General features: G+C 54.8%; 3 protein-coding genes and 1 pseudogene across 4 annotated transcripts in view; 1 reads left to right on the plus strand and 3 right to left on the minus strand.

Annotated features, from left to right (window-relative positions):
- Positions 1–3,480, minus strand: part of DHPS (deoxyhypusine synthase) — a 15,083-nt gene extending 11,603 nt beyond the window's left edge. The window contains exons 1-7 of the mRNA XM_011382517.2: positions 3,140–3,480; positions 2,397–2,561; positions 2,042–2,163; positions 1,866–1,962; positions 1,698–1,784; positions 1,088–1,193; positions 906–1,009 (exon numbers count right to left, since the gene is read on the minus strand). Of these exons, the coding sequence (XP_011380819.1) occupies positions 906–1,009; positions 1,088–1,193; positions 1,698–1,784; positions 1,866–1,962; positions 2,042–2,163; positions 2,397–2,561; positions 3,140–3,346 (888 nt within the window). The 5' untranslated portion in view covers positions 3,347–3,480. The remainder of the gene's footprint in view (positions 1–905; positions 1,010–1,087; positions 1,194–1,697; positions 1,785–1,865; positions 1,963–2,041; positions 2,164–2,396; positions 2,562–3,139) is intronic.
- A 178-nt stretch (positions 3,481–3,658) lies between these two features.
- GNG14 (G protein subunit gamma 14) lies at positions 3,659–7,251 on the plus strand. Of its 2 annotated transcripts, XM_023524600.1 has the most exons (4): positions 3,659–3,887; positions 5,380–5,538; positions 6,909–7,001; positions 7,083–7,251. In XM_023524600.1, the coding sequence occupies exons 3-4, from the start codon at positions 6,909–6,911 to the stop codon at positions 7,206–7,208; spliced, it is 219 nt and encodes a 72-aa protein (XP_023380368.1). In that variant the 5' UTR covers positions 3,659–3,887; positions 5,380–5,538; the 3' UTR covers positions 7,209–7,251. The 2 variants fall into 2 exon arrangements, with proteins under 2 accessions (XP_023380368.1, XP_011380820.1); XM_011382518.2 differs by lacking the exon at positions 5,380–5,538.
- Positions 5,234–5,352, minus strand: LOC111732689 (annotated as a pseudogene).
- Positions 7,252–7,843: 592 nt separating the features above from the next.
- On the minus strand, positions 7,844–14,472 carry FBXW9 (F-box and WD repeat domain containing 9). Its single transcript, XM_011382519.2, has 10 exons — positions 12,849–14,472; positions 11,515–11,654; positions 11,309–11,434; positions 10,046–10,158; positions 9,869–9,960; positions 8,869–9,017; positions 8,673–8,786; positions 8,454–8,543; positions 8,304–8,369; positions 7,844–8,221 (listed from the first exon to the last, which is right to left on the minus strand). Exons 1-10 carry the CDS (start codon positions 13,255–13,257, stop codon positions 8,147–8,149), a joined length of 1,374 nt encoding a protein of 457 aa, XP_011380821.1. The 5' UTR covers positions 13,258–14,472; the 3' UTR covers positions 7,844–8,146.
- Between the last annotated feature and the right edge of the window lies 1 nt (position 14,473).

Consider the following 14,473-nt stretch of genomic DNA (forward strand, 5'->3'; position numbering starts at 1 on the left):
CACCCGGATCTTTCCCCAAGAGACAGCTTCGTCTGGCCGAGCACCAGAGTCTGAGCCATCAAACTCTTGGGCTGTGTTGATGTAGACAGCATAGTCAGCCCCATTTCGCTGTGGGGAGGGGCAGGGCAGGCGGTCAGCCAATCACAGGAGACAGAAACACACAAAGAGGTAGGGCACTGCAGCCAAAGAGGCTGAGCCATGTGTCTTGGATGAAGGAGGGGCCCCAAGTCAATGCCTAGGCACAGTGAGAGGTTATAGGGTTGCCAGGCAGACTACGGGCAGTACTGCCCAAGACCCACCTCCTAGGAAGCAACAACCCTCTCACATCTGCTCAGCAGAAGCTGCCCCCAACTCTTCAGAAGATCTCTGAACCCAACCACCTCTCCCCTGCCTTGGTCTCCACCCTGGTCCTAGCCCCATTTGTTTCCCGGACAACAGCCAGAGGGCGCTGGTGAGCACCTGAGTCCCAAGACTTCAAGGCTCTGCAAGTCCTGCCTGTCATCTCACTGCCTCACCTTTTCACATGCTTCCTAAGCTGATCCTTGACTTATTTCAGACATCACAAAGCCTTGCCCTGGTTGCTCCCTTTGCTGGGAACTCTTTTCTGAGGCAACCACATGGCTCATGGGAGGCACCTACCAAAAACCTGCTCACAGGTCACACTTCCCAGAAAGACTTCTCTTTTTTGAACAGTGCCCCTTTTTCTTGCCATCCTATCACCCCTCATTTTTCTCCATGGCAGTGATCTTGATGTCTGTCTCTCCTATCAAAACATCAGGTGCAGGAAGGCAGGGATCCTGGGCTGTGTCCCAGTATATGGCATAGGCCTAGCACACAGACATCTCTACATAGCAGGCCCAAGTGTCACCTTCACACCAAAGACTAAGTGCTCCATCCCCACTCACCATGAGGTTGGCATTGGCGATGTGGTGCTTGACCACGCCCCCGCCCAGGATGATCATTCCAGAGTGCTTGGCGAAGATGGCCTGGGTATTGATGAGCCTCAGGTCTGGAGAAGAGCGCTGTGGTCAGGCCCTGGACCCAGCCAGCTCTCCGACCCCACTCCTCTGTGGCCCCAGTGCCTCACCCTCCACGATGTCCAGCACCAGGCCTGGGTTCTTGTAGGAATGGAAGAAGATCATGTCGCCCAGTGAGCCATCTGTGAGTGCTGGGCTCAACACGGGTATGTGGTTCTGGGGGAGGGCAGGATAGAACAGCAGTGGGAGTCAGAGCCCAGTGGGGTCAGCCTGGTCCCCATTCCGGTGGCATTCCCTCTTTGCCTGATTCTGGACAGGGTGCTTAACTTTTCTAGGCCTCAGCTTCCTCAATGGTAAAATGATGGTAACAATAGTACCTCCCCCACAGAGGAGGTGTGTGTGAGAAACCTCACACAAAATGTACCGTGCTTGGCACATAATGGTAGCTCTTGTTATTTTTCCAATGCTGGACCTCATAGGCTCTGAGGAGCAGGGGACCTTACCCCAGGCCCCAGGGAGTTACTAAGCATTTCCCCATTTGCTCCCAGGTGGTCTAGGAATAGAGCCAGGATATCAAGACCACACTCAATAGCTGTGTGAGCTCAAAGTGCCTAACCTCTCTGTGTCTGAACTTCCTCATTTAAGACTGCAGATGATGAGAACAGCACCAAGTTAACACAGGCCAAGGCCTGGCATCTTTGCCCCCACCCAGCCCCTCACCTTCTGGGCCCAGTAATACACTGACTCTGGGTTGTTGATCTCCTTGCCAAGCCGGGCGATCATCTTGGAAGGTGTCCACTTCATGCCCTAGGAGGGGACATGAGCTTCAGCCAGCAGTGCTTCCCCTGATTCCCACCACGCTGGCCCCCCAGATTATTCTAGCCCCACCTCTGAGTTCTGCTCCAGCACCATCTGGTCCAGGATGGGCATCAGCCAGTCCTCAAACTTGCAGTAATTGTCATTGGGCACCAGCAAGTTCCCAATTCTGGGGACGGGAGGCAGGTGGGCATCAGGCCCCAGAACCCTCAGCCCAGCTCCCCTGCCCAGCACCATTCAGGGCCCACCTGTTGATCCCGTTCTCACGTAGGTCCTTTCCCCTGAGGCTGAACTCGCCCAGGTATGTGGGCGCCAGGCACTTGATGAGATCCTCTTCCACGCCTCCAGCTGTAGTCACCAAAACATCCACCTGAAGCCACAAGGCAGTGAGGTTGGCCCAGAAAGGGAGGCCTTGCCATCATCCCAGGCAGGACTCCTAACTTCCAGACTACATCCAGTAAGGAAGCTCTGCTGCAAAACAAAACTCGATCCTGTCCCCCTGCTTAAAATTAACTCATATCTCCCTATCTCACGAAAATGACCAATAATCTTACTGCCCATTGAGACCTAGAGAGGCCAAGGGCAGTCCCACCGGCTCCCCACCATGTTGTGCTGAACGAGGTAACGGATGGTCTCACGGATGCCTGAACTGATGAGGTTGGACGTATAGCCCAGGAAAATGGTACAGCCAGTGAGTGGGCGGCGGCTCTGGGTCAGGTCTGCGTGCTGGTCTTCATCCTGCGGCAGAGGCTCCAGCTTCTTCTCTATCTACGCATAACAGCGGGATCGAGTTAATCTCTGGACCCAAACTACAGTCTAAGGAGGAATCCACTGGTTTTCAGAATCAGACTCCGCCCCCAGGCCCTGCCCACTCGACCTAGAACCAGGGAACGGAAGCCCTTTGTGCAGCCTCCGCCCCTTTTACAGCCTGGCTCTCAGGGCCCACACGCTTTGCCCGCCTCGGGGAATCAGAGAGCATCTCCTTAGCAGAACCCAGCCCTCTTCCCCGCTGGGTAGGGGAAATCCAAGGCTCCGCTCTTACTTAGACTCCTCTTCCAATTCTGCAACGGCGCGGTCCTGCCCCAGGCCCTGCCGCTTCAAGAACACTCACTGATAGCCTATTGCCCGCCTCTTCTAGATATTAGAATACCATTGTTGGAAAGCAACGAACATCACAGAGAAACTCCCACCCCAGGTAGGTCCCGCCTCTTTCCAACTATTGGGCTGCCCTAACCAAAAACACGCCTCCTTCACAGGGAAGCCCCGCCCCTTCCAAGTACAGTGCTGCAGTGGTGCTATTATAGGCCGCGCCCCCTCAACCCAGGAAGTCCCGCCCCCGGTCTCACCATGGCGTTGACTTGCTGCACTGCGCGCCCGAAGTTGGTGGCTTGGAAACCAGTAGTGCCAAAGGCTTCCAGCAGCGCGCGGTAGTCCACGCCGCGGTTGAAGTCGTAGCCCCGGACCTGGGCGCTCTCGGACGGCAGCGCCGAGCTGTGCTTCAGCACAGCGGCCAGCGCTGCCGCGGGCGCCTCCCCCTTCGGGGGATCGTCCATGCTCCTGCGGCCGCGCTCTCAGATGAGAGCAGCCCCAGGCCAGACCTCTGATGGCCTCGAAACGCGCTAAGTCGTGACACACGCTTCCCTACAAGGGCGCAGGAAACGGCTCGGGTGAAACTAGGAAAACGCCCGGAAGTTGTTGAGTCACATGACCCTTTTCGATTCCTGTAGTCTAGGACGCGGCCTGGTCCGTAATACGGAAGCCGCATGGAGCCGTTACTCTCTGTTTCGCGTGTTCTCTGCCTACTTTTACTGCCGCCTGCTGGAGGCTCCCCGCGTTGCGGGGCATTTGTCCATTCGTTTCTTCTGTCCCTTGCGGAGAGAATGGCTTCTTAGACGTCGTCCTTGGACAGAATTCCAGTCATCAGAAACTGTCAAACAGTTTCTGCCACTGAGCATCTCTCATCAAATAGGATATTAATCCCTGTTCGTGCCTCGCAAGTCTCCAGAGCCTCCACATGCTACAAAATCCTTTGGTCCTCCCCTGGCGGCCACAACTATCACCTCTTTTGGGAAGCCTCCCCTGACCTTCCTCTTGGTAAGGGACCTCCTCTGGGAGTCAGGGCTGACATCTCTTTGCCTCCAGCAAGATTTCGAGACGCTCAAGGGTAGACACTTAGGAGGGACTCATTGGTCCTCCTAACCATGCAGAGAGTCTGGTCCTGAAGGGGACACCTTTAATCACTCACTCTACATATATGGAGTCTATACTGTACTATACGTTGGCCTCTGTGCTCGGTGCACATTCAGTGGTGAACAAGCTGCGGACCCTTCCCTCATGGAGCCCACAGTTTGGGGAGGTAGAAAGTTAACAGCACTAAGTGCTATTCGGGATTTCAACAGGATGATATAAGAGTCTTTGGTGTGGGATTGGTTGGAGGGGTTGGTGGCCTTAGTTGGAGGGACAGATGGTTGAGGACAGACACCAAGGAGGTGACATTTGAGCCAAAACTAGAAGGCCAAGAAAGGCCCCATATGTGAACTTATGGGAGAAGCCATTCCCCCACCACCCCCCATTGGGAGCAAGAACAGCCAGTGCAAAGGCCCTGAGGCTGAAAATGAGCCTCCTTAATTGGAGAAACAGAACATCCTCCATGACATTCTTGACATTCCCTGCTTGGATCTGAAACTCACCTCAGCTTTCTTTCCACCTAACCCTGATCTTGCCACAGTCTTCATATCTCAGCAAAAAAACCAGGCTCACATCTACCAGGCTCAAAACTGCGGAGTTGAGCTTAATGTCTCTTCTCTCACACTCCACATTCACCCCCCAGCACATCAGCCAAATTCCATCTGCAAAATAGTTCCCAAATGAGTCAGTATTTGTATCTAGGTGCTTGTCATTATCCCCATGGCCTCCACACTGCCCTCCCTCCCCACCATTCCATCTCCAAGCTGTGGCCAGAGAGCTCGTTAAACAGAAATCAGATGTATCGTTCCTCATTAAAACCTTCTAACAATGGTAGCTTTCCCTTAGGATTAGGGTCCAGGCTCTTCACAATGGCCTGCGAGGGTGCATGCTGACTTCCCTACCCTCATCTCCCACCACTTGCCCTTGCTCACTCCTCTCCAGCTATACCAATCCCTCTCGCTGTTCTAGAACTCCCTAAGCTCTTTCCTTACCGAGGGATGATGCACCTGCTGCTCTTTCTGCCTGGAACATCCCCTTTCCCAGCTCCTTCTCTTCTGACCCTCAGTTCAAGATGTTACCTCCTCCAGGAGGACTGTCCTGACCACCCACTCTTGCCCTTACCTTGCTTTTCTTGTCTTTCACAGCACTTAATACATTTTGTTTGCCGTTCTCTGTCACTGAACTAGAATGGCAGCTCGATGAGGATTGCAAGGACCCTGTCAGCTTACAATCCTTTATTTTTTTATTTTTTATGCCTACAGCACCTGGTCTTCCTAGGTGGTCTCCCATCCAAGTACTAACCAGGCCTGACCCTACGTAGCTTCTGAGATTGGAGGGGATCAGGCATGTTCAGGGTAGCATGGCCATAGACTCATGCTGATCCTCTTACTCTTCACAGTGCTGAACACATATTGAGAGCTTTGCAAAGATGCTGAATGAATCAATGAATGAACACACATAAAGGCATCAGCATGATCCATGAGGAATGAAGGAGGGAGAGATCGAATGAATTCAGCTTGGGCAGAAGGTGCCAGACCAGGCAGAACCCTGGGCTGTGGTAAGGAAGCTGAGAAACCATTGGAGAGTTTTAGAAAGGAAGTGAGAGACTACACATAAGATTCACCATCTTAACCATTTTTAAGTACACAGTTCGGTGTCATTAAACACATTCACATTGTTGTGCAGCCATCACCACCATCATCTGCAGAACTTGTTCATCTTCCCAGACTGAAACCCTGTCTCCATTAAACACCAACTCCCCATTCCCCTCCCCCAGCCCCTGGCACCCACCATTTACTTTCCATCTCTATGAATCTGAGTACTGTAGGGACCTCATATAAGTAGAGTCACACAATATTCATCCTTTTGTGACTGGCTTATTTCACTCAGCATAATGTCCTCAAGTTTCATCCATGCTTTTTTTTAATTTATTTTTTAGCAGGTCACACTGGCTGCTTTGAGAATAGGGGCATGGGGAAGGGGGGCAGGAGAGACCAGGGTGGAGGCCACTGGACTTCTCTAAGTGAGCAAAGATGGGGGTGGGACCCATGTGGGGCGGAGAGAAGTGACCAGATTGAGAACCTAATCTGAAGGTCGATTAGCTGGCTCTTGAGAAAGGATTAAATGTGGGGATACTGGAAGAGAGGAATGAAGGAGTTTGAGATTTGGGCCAGGACAGTCAGGTGGATGGTGGTGAATGTGGGACAAAAGATCTGAGGGGAAGGTAATCCAGAGTCCAGCTTTGGCCAAGTTAGGTGAGAGAAACCAGTGAGGGGGGTGAGATGGATCAAGGGGGTTGGAGGGTCCTCGGGTGGGTCTGGGGTCAGGGAAGTGGCTGGGGTGGGGCAGCGTAAGTGAGTCAACTGAGTCATCCATGGAATGGATCCCCAGGCAGTGAGTATAGGAGGAGGAGCAGGACTGCACCTGAGCTTGGGACACTTTGCACATTGGGGTGGGCAGCAGCTGGCAATTGAGGGTGTTGGGCCAGTTAGCAGGAGATCAAGCAGGTCAGATAGAGGCCAGGGCCCCACATGTCCCCTGCCAAGGTGACACATGACCACGGGGCAGCTGCTGGGCCTCCTAGGGCAGGGAACCCCTTGGCTGAGGCAGCTGCTGCTGCTGTGACATTTCACTCTGTGAGTGTCCTGGCTTCAAAGTCTCTGCAGGGATGGGGGCGGGAAAGGAGAGGACTGGAGAGGCCAGGTGGGTGGGAGAGGGAGGAAGAGCAGGGCTGCAGGAGGACTGAGCAGGCAAGAGTCAGCCAGGGTCCTCCGCTGAGGTATGTGGTCCTGATGAGTGGGGAGCAGCCACTCCCATCCCATCATCTCCTGGAGGAACGTGGGAGGAGGTGCAGGGACCCTCAGAGGGCCCTAGGACTCCTGGTCTGGGGTTCAACATGCTTCTACAGCCCTGCTCACCCTCCCCTAGATGTCTGGCAAAATGGCCATTGGCAGCGACATCGGGCAGGCCCGCCGTGCTGTGGAGCAGCTGCGGATGGAGGCCGGCATTGACCGTGTGAAGGTGAGGTCAGGGTCAGGTGGGCATGTCTGGGTGAAGGGGCAGAGGGACAGCTGGGGTCTGGCTGACCCAGCTGGCTTATAGGTGTCCAAGGCGGCCGCCGACCTGCTGCAATTCTGCATGGAGCAGGCCAAGAGCGACCCCTTCCTGGTGGGCATCCCTGCTGCCACCAACCCCTTCAAGGAGAAGAAGCCTTGCACCATCCTATGACACTGAACCTGACAACCCATCAATAAACATGAAGTGAATGCTCCTCAGAGCTTGGTGGGCTGCAATGGGGGGCAAAGTGGGGCTGTGGGATGGCAGGGGCACCTGACCCAACCTTCCTCCCCCACCCACTCCAGGGTCATGGCCACAGGGACACACACACCCTGGACTCTGCATAGAAGAGCACGCACCTTTCCGACCCCTCCTTGCCCTGCACCGATGGGCCAGCCTTAGCAGATTCTCTCTTCCTCTGCATAAACACATCCAGGCAGAGTCCCTAGCTACGTGCCAATTCATGTTATGCACACACTCATCACCCATGTCCACACATCACACACACACAGATGCCATCATATAGACAGGTCCCCACATCCTCCAGAAGCTCCCTTTTCCCCTCACACATGTATGCTCATAGGCACTCAGATAGGCACAGATGGGGTCTGGGATTATGGAAACAACACAAACAACCAGCCCTCCTCCCCAAGGACACACAGACACACATGATCCCAGGAATGCACTTGGGTGGACACAGGCGCACCCAGATACAGCAAAGGCTGTCACCAAGGCTTCCACACACCATCTCACAGACACAAGCACATTCCCAGCATCCCAGCCCCAAGCAGGCACCACTCCAGCCCACAGCACCAGTACATCGGGTTTATTTCTCCTTCACTCTCAAGGGAGAGCAAGGGTCCAAATCTTAATGAAAACAGGGCCCAAAGGTGGGGAGCAGCCCCCTGGGTAAGCAGGAATACCAGCCACGCCTTCCTTGGCATGGAGCCCAGCCCAGGGACCCCACCAGAACCTGGCCAGGACATTTTGTGCCCCAGGCCTATGGGGCGGAGCCGAGGCAGCACCAGTGATGGGGAGGGTCCCCCGAGAAGATTGAGAGGCCCAGCCTGCCGGCCAGCAGTTCCACATCCACGTCCACATCTGCCTGCTCAGGCCTGCAGCCTCCAGACTTCCAGCGACAGGCCCCCAGAGGCGGCCACTACCAGGTTGCCCTCAGCACAGATCTGGGCAGGGACATGAGAACTCAGGGGTACTCTAAGCAGCCTGTAGGGCATGTGGGACAGGGCACATAGGGCAAGGCCTTACCCCATTCAGCACGTTGTGGTGGCTTCGAGTGCAGATGGTCCTTGGTGGGTCTGTGGGCACGTGTACCTGGTGAGGGGCAACAGGTAAAGGTCAAGAGGTGTGCTCCTGGCCAGTGAGGGTAAGGTAGGGAGGCCTTTCCTGGGGCCTCACCCGAATGGTCTTATCAGTGGACGTGGTGTACAAGGCCCCCAGCGAGTGTTTGATCCCTGTGATCTGAGACGTGTGGCCCACATCAAAGGTCTGCAGGAGGGAGGGAGGGAGGATACTCAGACAAGGCTCTGCCAAGGCCAGCCGCCCACCACCACTGGGGGTCAAGGGGTAGGGAGGAGGCCCGGAGAGGGCAGGACAGGGGCAAGGGCCCTGGCAGACCCGAACAAGCTGGAAGCAGCCTTTCCGGTTGGCAAAGACGTGCAGCAGGCCCTGGTTGTCACCAGCCCAGAGCTGGGGCTCTTGGTAGGACATGCAGAGCAGGTAGGAGTCCAGCTGTGGGAGGGACAAAGGACAGAGCAGCTCGGGCTGGGCCATGCCACAGCCCTGGCCCCTTCAGCCCCTGGGGAGGGCCCACCTGCAGCCGCTGCAGTACGCTGTTGGCCCGGCGGTCGAACACTACGAGTGTATGGTCCTCACTGCCCGAGATGATATGCTGGTCATCCGCCAGCAATGCCAGCACTGCGCTTGAGTGCAGCCGCCGGCTTTTCAACAGGGCTGGGCCGACTTCATGGGTGATGGGCCAGGAAGGAGGCGGACATTAGAGGCCCCACCAGCCCACCCATAGATCCCAGGCCTCCATCCTCCATTGCAAAACCCTTGGTTGGCTTCCCTCCCCACCCCCATCCTACAGGAGACCCTGTCTCTCCTTTCCTACCCCAGCTGGATCTGGGCCTCCAAGGACCCCCAGACCTGTGCACCCCCATCTCCTGTTTCATCTCCCTCCTCTTGTCCCATCTGCTCTCAGCAAGTATCAGCATAAAATGCCAGCCAATGCCAGCAGACATGCTTCCATCCCTACCCCCACTCAGCTCTGCCTGGATAAGGCATGTTGGCCTTTCATTTAAACAAAATAAGAGTGAATAAACAGAAAAGGCTTATGTGCTGGGCAGTATTTGTTCTAGTTGTTTTATGTAAACTAATATTTAATCCACTGGTGTCCTTATCATCTCCTCCCATCAATCTTATGGGGATGAAGTTGTTGTTATCTGGATTTTACAGACGGGGAAACTGAAGTTTAAGCTTGACTGGTGTGATCTAGAGAGTGAGGGAGCCAGGATTCTCAAGGACTGTCTGCCTCCCACGAGATTCCAGCTCAGAGGGCCCTCCTCTGGGCATCCTCTGTCTCTCATTGCGCCCCAGGTGGAGGCAGGGCTTCTTCCATCCCCTTCCCCATCAAAAGTGGCTTTTGTTGCACCCAGCACAGCACAGGTCACTATGAGTGCTTAGTACTGACTGTTTATGTGACTGTCTCCTCAGCCAAGCTGTGAAGTCTGAGGCCTGAGTGTCTCCTTCCCCAGCATGGCCCTGGAGCCCCCAAGCAGCCTTGCTCTCCCCAATTTGGGCCCCTGGCCCACCTCTGGGGTCGTAGACTGTCACTTTCTTGTCATAGGTGCCAGTCACCAGGATGTCAGGCCGGTAGGACAGGCACAGCACAGCTGCCTTGCTCCTGAGGACACATAGAGCATGGAGCTGAGCTGTGACCAGGTAGAGCCCTGGCTTCCCCCAATCCCCCTCCCCAGGACCCCTCACACTTTATCTCGCCAAACTGTTGCCCATCAGCTGCCATGTCCCAGAGCTTCACCGTGCTGTCCCAGGAACCAGAGCACACTCGGTGGTCCAGCGCCGCCAGGGACCACACCCAACCCTGCAGGACAAGGACCCATGTGACAGTCCCCATTTCACAGATAACAAAATCGAAGGTCAGAAGAGGGAGACTACTGACCCAAGAACCCAGAGCAAGTCAGCACCACGTAGAGATTAGAGCTTCAGTCTGTGGTCTGACTGCAGGGCCTGGGACATGCCCATCTCTCACCCAATAATATTCCTCAATCAAGTGCTGCAGAGACTCAGCACCACTGGTGATTTGAGGCTACATGACAACATGATTAAGAATGGGACCTCCACTCCACAACCTGGGCGAATCAGGTCCCCTCCTTCTATTTCCTCATTGGGAAAATGAGCGTTAAAAAACAATCCCTGTCTCAGGAGCTAATATGCACAGAATGCTGGCTGATGACTGACTTATTCCTCACCAAACCCTATAAGGAGAGTACTGTAAGGCAGGGGTCCCCAGCCCCTGGGCCACAGACCGGTACTGGTCCACGGCCTGTTAGGATCGGGCCACATAGGAGATGAGCAGTGGGTGAGCGAGCGAAGCTTCATCTGCATTTGCAGCCGCTCCCCAGCACTAGCATCACCGCTTCAGCTCCACCTCAGATCATCAGGCATTATTCTCCTAGGAAAACCAGTCCCTGGTGCCAGAAAGGTTGGGCGCCGCTGCTATAAGGTGTCTCATTCTACAAATAAGGAAACTGAGAGCACAAAGAGAGCTTGAGTTCTTCGTCCAAGGTCACACAGCCAGGAAGTGGCAGAGTGGGAATCTGAACCCAGCAGCCTGGCTCTAAGACCAAGATCTTGGCCACCGGCCTAGACCGCCTCACCAACTAGTAGAGGTGCCCTTCCACAGCTACTTCACACAGGATGACAGTCATTCTCAAAGTTGTTTAACCCCCAAGGGTAGCCTCCTAATTACCTTTCAAAGTATACCTGACAACTACTGAACACCTACTGTGTATCTGAGTCTGAATGAAGTTCTTAATGCCTGTTCATTTCATTCATCCTTATCCTAATTGACCCCTGGACAGAAGTAGAAACAGACCTAGAGAAGTCATACATCTCACCCCAAATCACACTAATAATAGCAGAGAAAAATTTCAATCTATGAAGTCCAGGGCCAAAACTCACTTCCTTAGTCACGACACCCTACCCAGGCCCCATGCCTCCCACCCCCTCACCTTGTGGGTGCTGTTCTGGGTGCCCAGCGCCTTGACCAGAACCTGGCTGGGCTCTACCCCCAGCTGCCGCAGGTCCCACAAGTTGACATTGCGATCTCGGGAGCCCGACAGACAGAGGGTCCCACCCTAGAAGGGGAGGGAGGTGATGTTTTCAGGGTCACCCTGGCCCACCCCTGCCTGGCCCCAGTCCCTGAACTCCATCTCACCTGGAGCAGCAGCACTGAATCGATGGAAGCAAAGTGCCCATCAGCCAGGCAGAAGTACTCAGCCCAGCGCCCATCCTCTGCCCAGCGTGACAGATGCTGCTCCAGCTCAATGCAGGCTGCCGGCCAATCAAAGTCTTCCTCTGTGGGATACCACGAGCAGGGTCTCCGGTGGGCAGGAACTCTACTGCCCACACTAAGCCCACCATTGGCTTCGAGGGAGCCCAGCCAGCACCAGACTTAGAGAGACCCCCACCTGGATCCCTCACCCCACCTCCAAGGAGGCCCAGGTTCTAGCTTTGGAACCACCAGCCCACTCACCTTTCAAGTAGGTCTAGGAGTACTCCTCACCACAGTTTCCAGAAGTTGGGAAACTAGAGCCTCAGGACCACCTTCCCAGGCCCCATCCCCCAACCCAAATCTGGGTGATAGCGGCCTCAAGACATTAAGCTCCTTCCTCAACCCTGGCTGAGGTCTGACCCCAGTCCCTCAACCCTCAGGCTGGGCCCAAGAGCGAGGACTTCCTCCCTCAGTCATCTGAACCAGATCCAGGGAAGTATTTCTCAAACCAGTATCTGTAAACCTGAGAGCCTTGTCCAGATGCAGAACCTAAGGCCTAGGTTTGCAGAGGTTCAGTGGTATGGATGGGGCCCAAGCATCTATGTTTATCAAGCTATTCAGGAGAGTCCTATCACTTTAAAGTCATCGAGCTATCTTATCCCCCAGGGACCAATGGCCTTGGGGACAGGGAGAATGATAACCAGCCCTTGCTTAAGATCCCAGGCTAGACTCTGAGCTTGAGGATCTGTGATTGCTGGTACAACCTCTAAGCTCTATGTTAGTTAGGTTCAAGGGTTGCAGGCTCTGGACCTGAGTCCCTGCTTCACCCCCACCTAGGTCAGGACTCCAGAGGTGAGGGGCTTTGGGATCACCAATTGCTGCCTCAGCATCTACACCCAGGACCTGAAGATTCTTGAGCTCACCCTGAGCCCCAAGAAGACTCCAACAGCCTGAGACCTCAACTCTCTGTGTAAACCCCCAGCCAAGGGTCAGGGCCTTGGTTCCACCAGACCCCAAGCCTGAGCATCACTGGATCCTGAGCTGAGGAACCGAACCCTCTCGGGAAGGTTTCTACAGCCTTAGGACCCCAAGTATCTCCCTCATTGTCCACTCAGAAGTCAAGGACTTTGGCACCAACAGTAACTACCTCGGCTCCCAACCGCGCCAGGACAGCCAGGAAGTCTGCTCCACGAGCTGTGCTCATAGCACCCCAGGTACCCACTCCCCCACCTTAAGCCTGACCTGGGCGGGCTACCCTGGTCCCCCAGCACGCGCACCTTCCACCACTGGATAGGGTGCGCGTACGCGACGCTGTGCGCGTAGCCTCCAGGTGACATGGTCACGCACGAGGTCGCGCAGCGCGTGGCACACGCACGGCAGGACGTGGAGCACGAAGCAGGCGTCCAGGTAGGCACAGATCTCAAGCAGTAGCTCCGGGGGAAGACTCAGCAGGCCCGGGGTCCCCATGGCCAGGCCCTTGGACGCGGCCCGCGGCTCCAGGGTTCCAGGGGATGAAGCAGGAGCGGACAGCGAAGGGGTGCGAGGGGGCGCCACCCCGAATTTCGGCGGACTGAGCACGCGAGACACATAAGCCTCGGCCTGCGCGTCGGGGTCGGGGTCCGGCTCTGGGTCGGAGTCATCGTCCCAGGCACAGGGATCGTCGCGCGGCCCTGGGGGCAGCTCCATGGCGACCGAGTGGGCGCGGCCGGCCCTGCCCTGTCAGCGGCGGGCCCCCGCGTCCTGTCTCCTAGGCAGCGCGAGGGCGCTTCCGGCGCTGCCTGATGACAGTAGGCGCCGGCCGGAAGTGAGGAAGCTGGCCGGTTACTGACAGCCGTCCTGCTCCAGTGGTCTCGTTCTGGAGCTGCATAGGCCTAGAGCTGGAAAAAGCAGATTCCTGGCTCCTGCGTTTCTAAAATAAACATCTCTGGTGGTGCCGATGCAGAAGACCAACGGACTCTGGTTTGAAAACTGCGTCCCTGTCGAAGGCACCTTTCACAGGTGACACCACCTTTCACAGGTGACACCGAACTTAGAAATGCAAAGCTTCTTTTCCGAGTTCGCAGGCTGGGTCGTACTAGTGATTCGAATTGTCTCTCCTTCTAGAGCCAGAAATATGCAGTTACACTAGAGGCCTAAGTGGAACAGTTACTCTGAATTACCTTAAATTATACTGATGAAAAAGTCTCTTAACTTCCTGAAAGCCTCTTCAGCCAGGCAAGCAGCACTTGGTCCCTCTGCCTTGACCCCTTCTCATATCCACATGACTCTTTGCTCAAACATCATCTTCCCTAGTACCCTACTGTAAGACTGTAACCATCTTCCCCAATGTTCTCATTCTCCTTCTCACTGTATTTTTCTCTATGGAACATTACCACGGTTTTGCTGTTTTATCTTCTATTCCCTCACTAAAATGTACACACTTGTTGAATGAATTTTGGACGTGTCAGCATTTTTTTGTTTTCCCAGGGTGATGCAGGTGATCCTTGGGCCCTAAGCTGCCACAAGATTTTATTCTGAGACTTGTGCATCCCCAGAGCTGAACAATTTATTTGCCTCAGTTACTGTTGCTGATATTTACGTATCTCCCACAGGCCTGAGCTGGGCTGAGCCTTCTTACAAAGTATCTAAGATACACAATGATCCAGAGTTGTGAAGTCAGCCAAAGATGAGAGTGCTGCAAGGCCTTGCCCCTCGCCACTCAGTTTAGTCTAAGGCAGATGGGGATCATGAAACGGGGCTGCAACACTAATGGCTCGCCTTCAGTGAGCTCAGGACGTTTAGTGATCTGTAATTACGTCCAAGAGAATGCACTCCATGTGTGTTATCACATTTAATCATCTTTCACATTCACCTCATTTTACAGGAAAGAAAACAGAGGCCTGGGCTCCCGAAAAATATACCC

The sequence above is a fragment of the Pteropus vampyrus genome, unplaced genomic scaffold (assembly GCF_000151845.1).
Source record: "Pteropus vampyrus isolate Shadow unplaced genomic scaffold, Pvam_2.0 Scaffold482, whole genome shotgun sequence".
NCBI classification, from domain to species: Eukaryota; Metazoa; Chordata; class Mammalia; order Chiroptera; family Pteropodidae; genus Pteropus; species Pteropus vampyrus.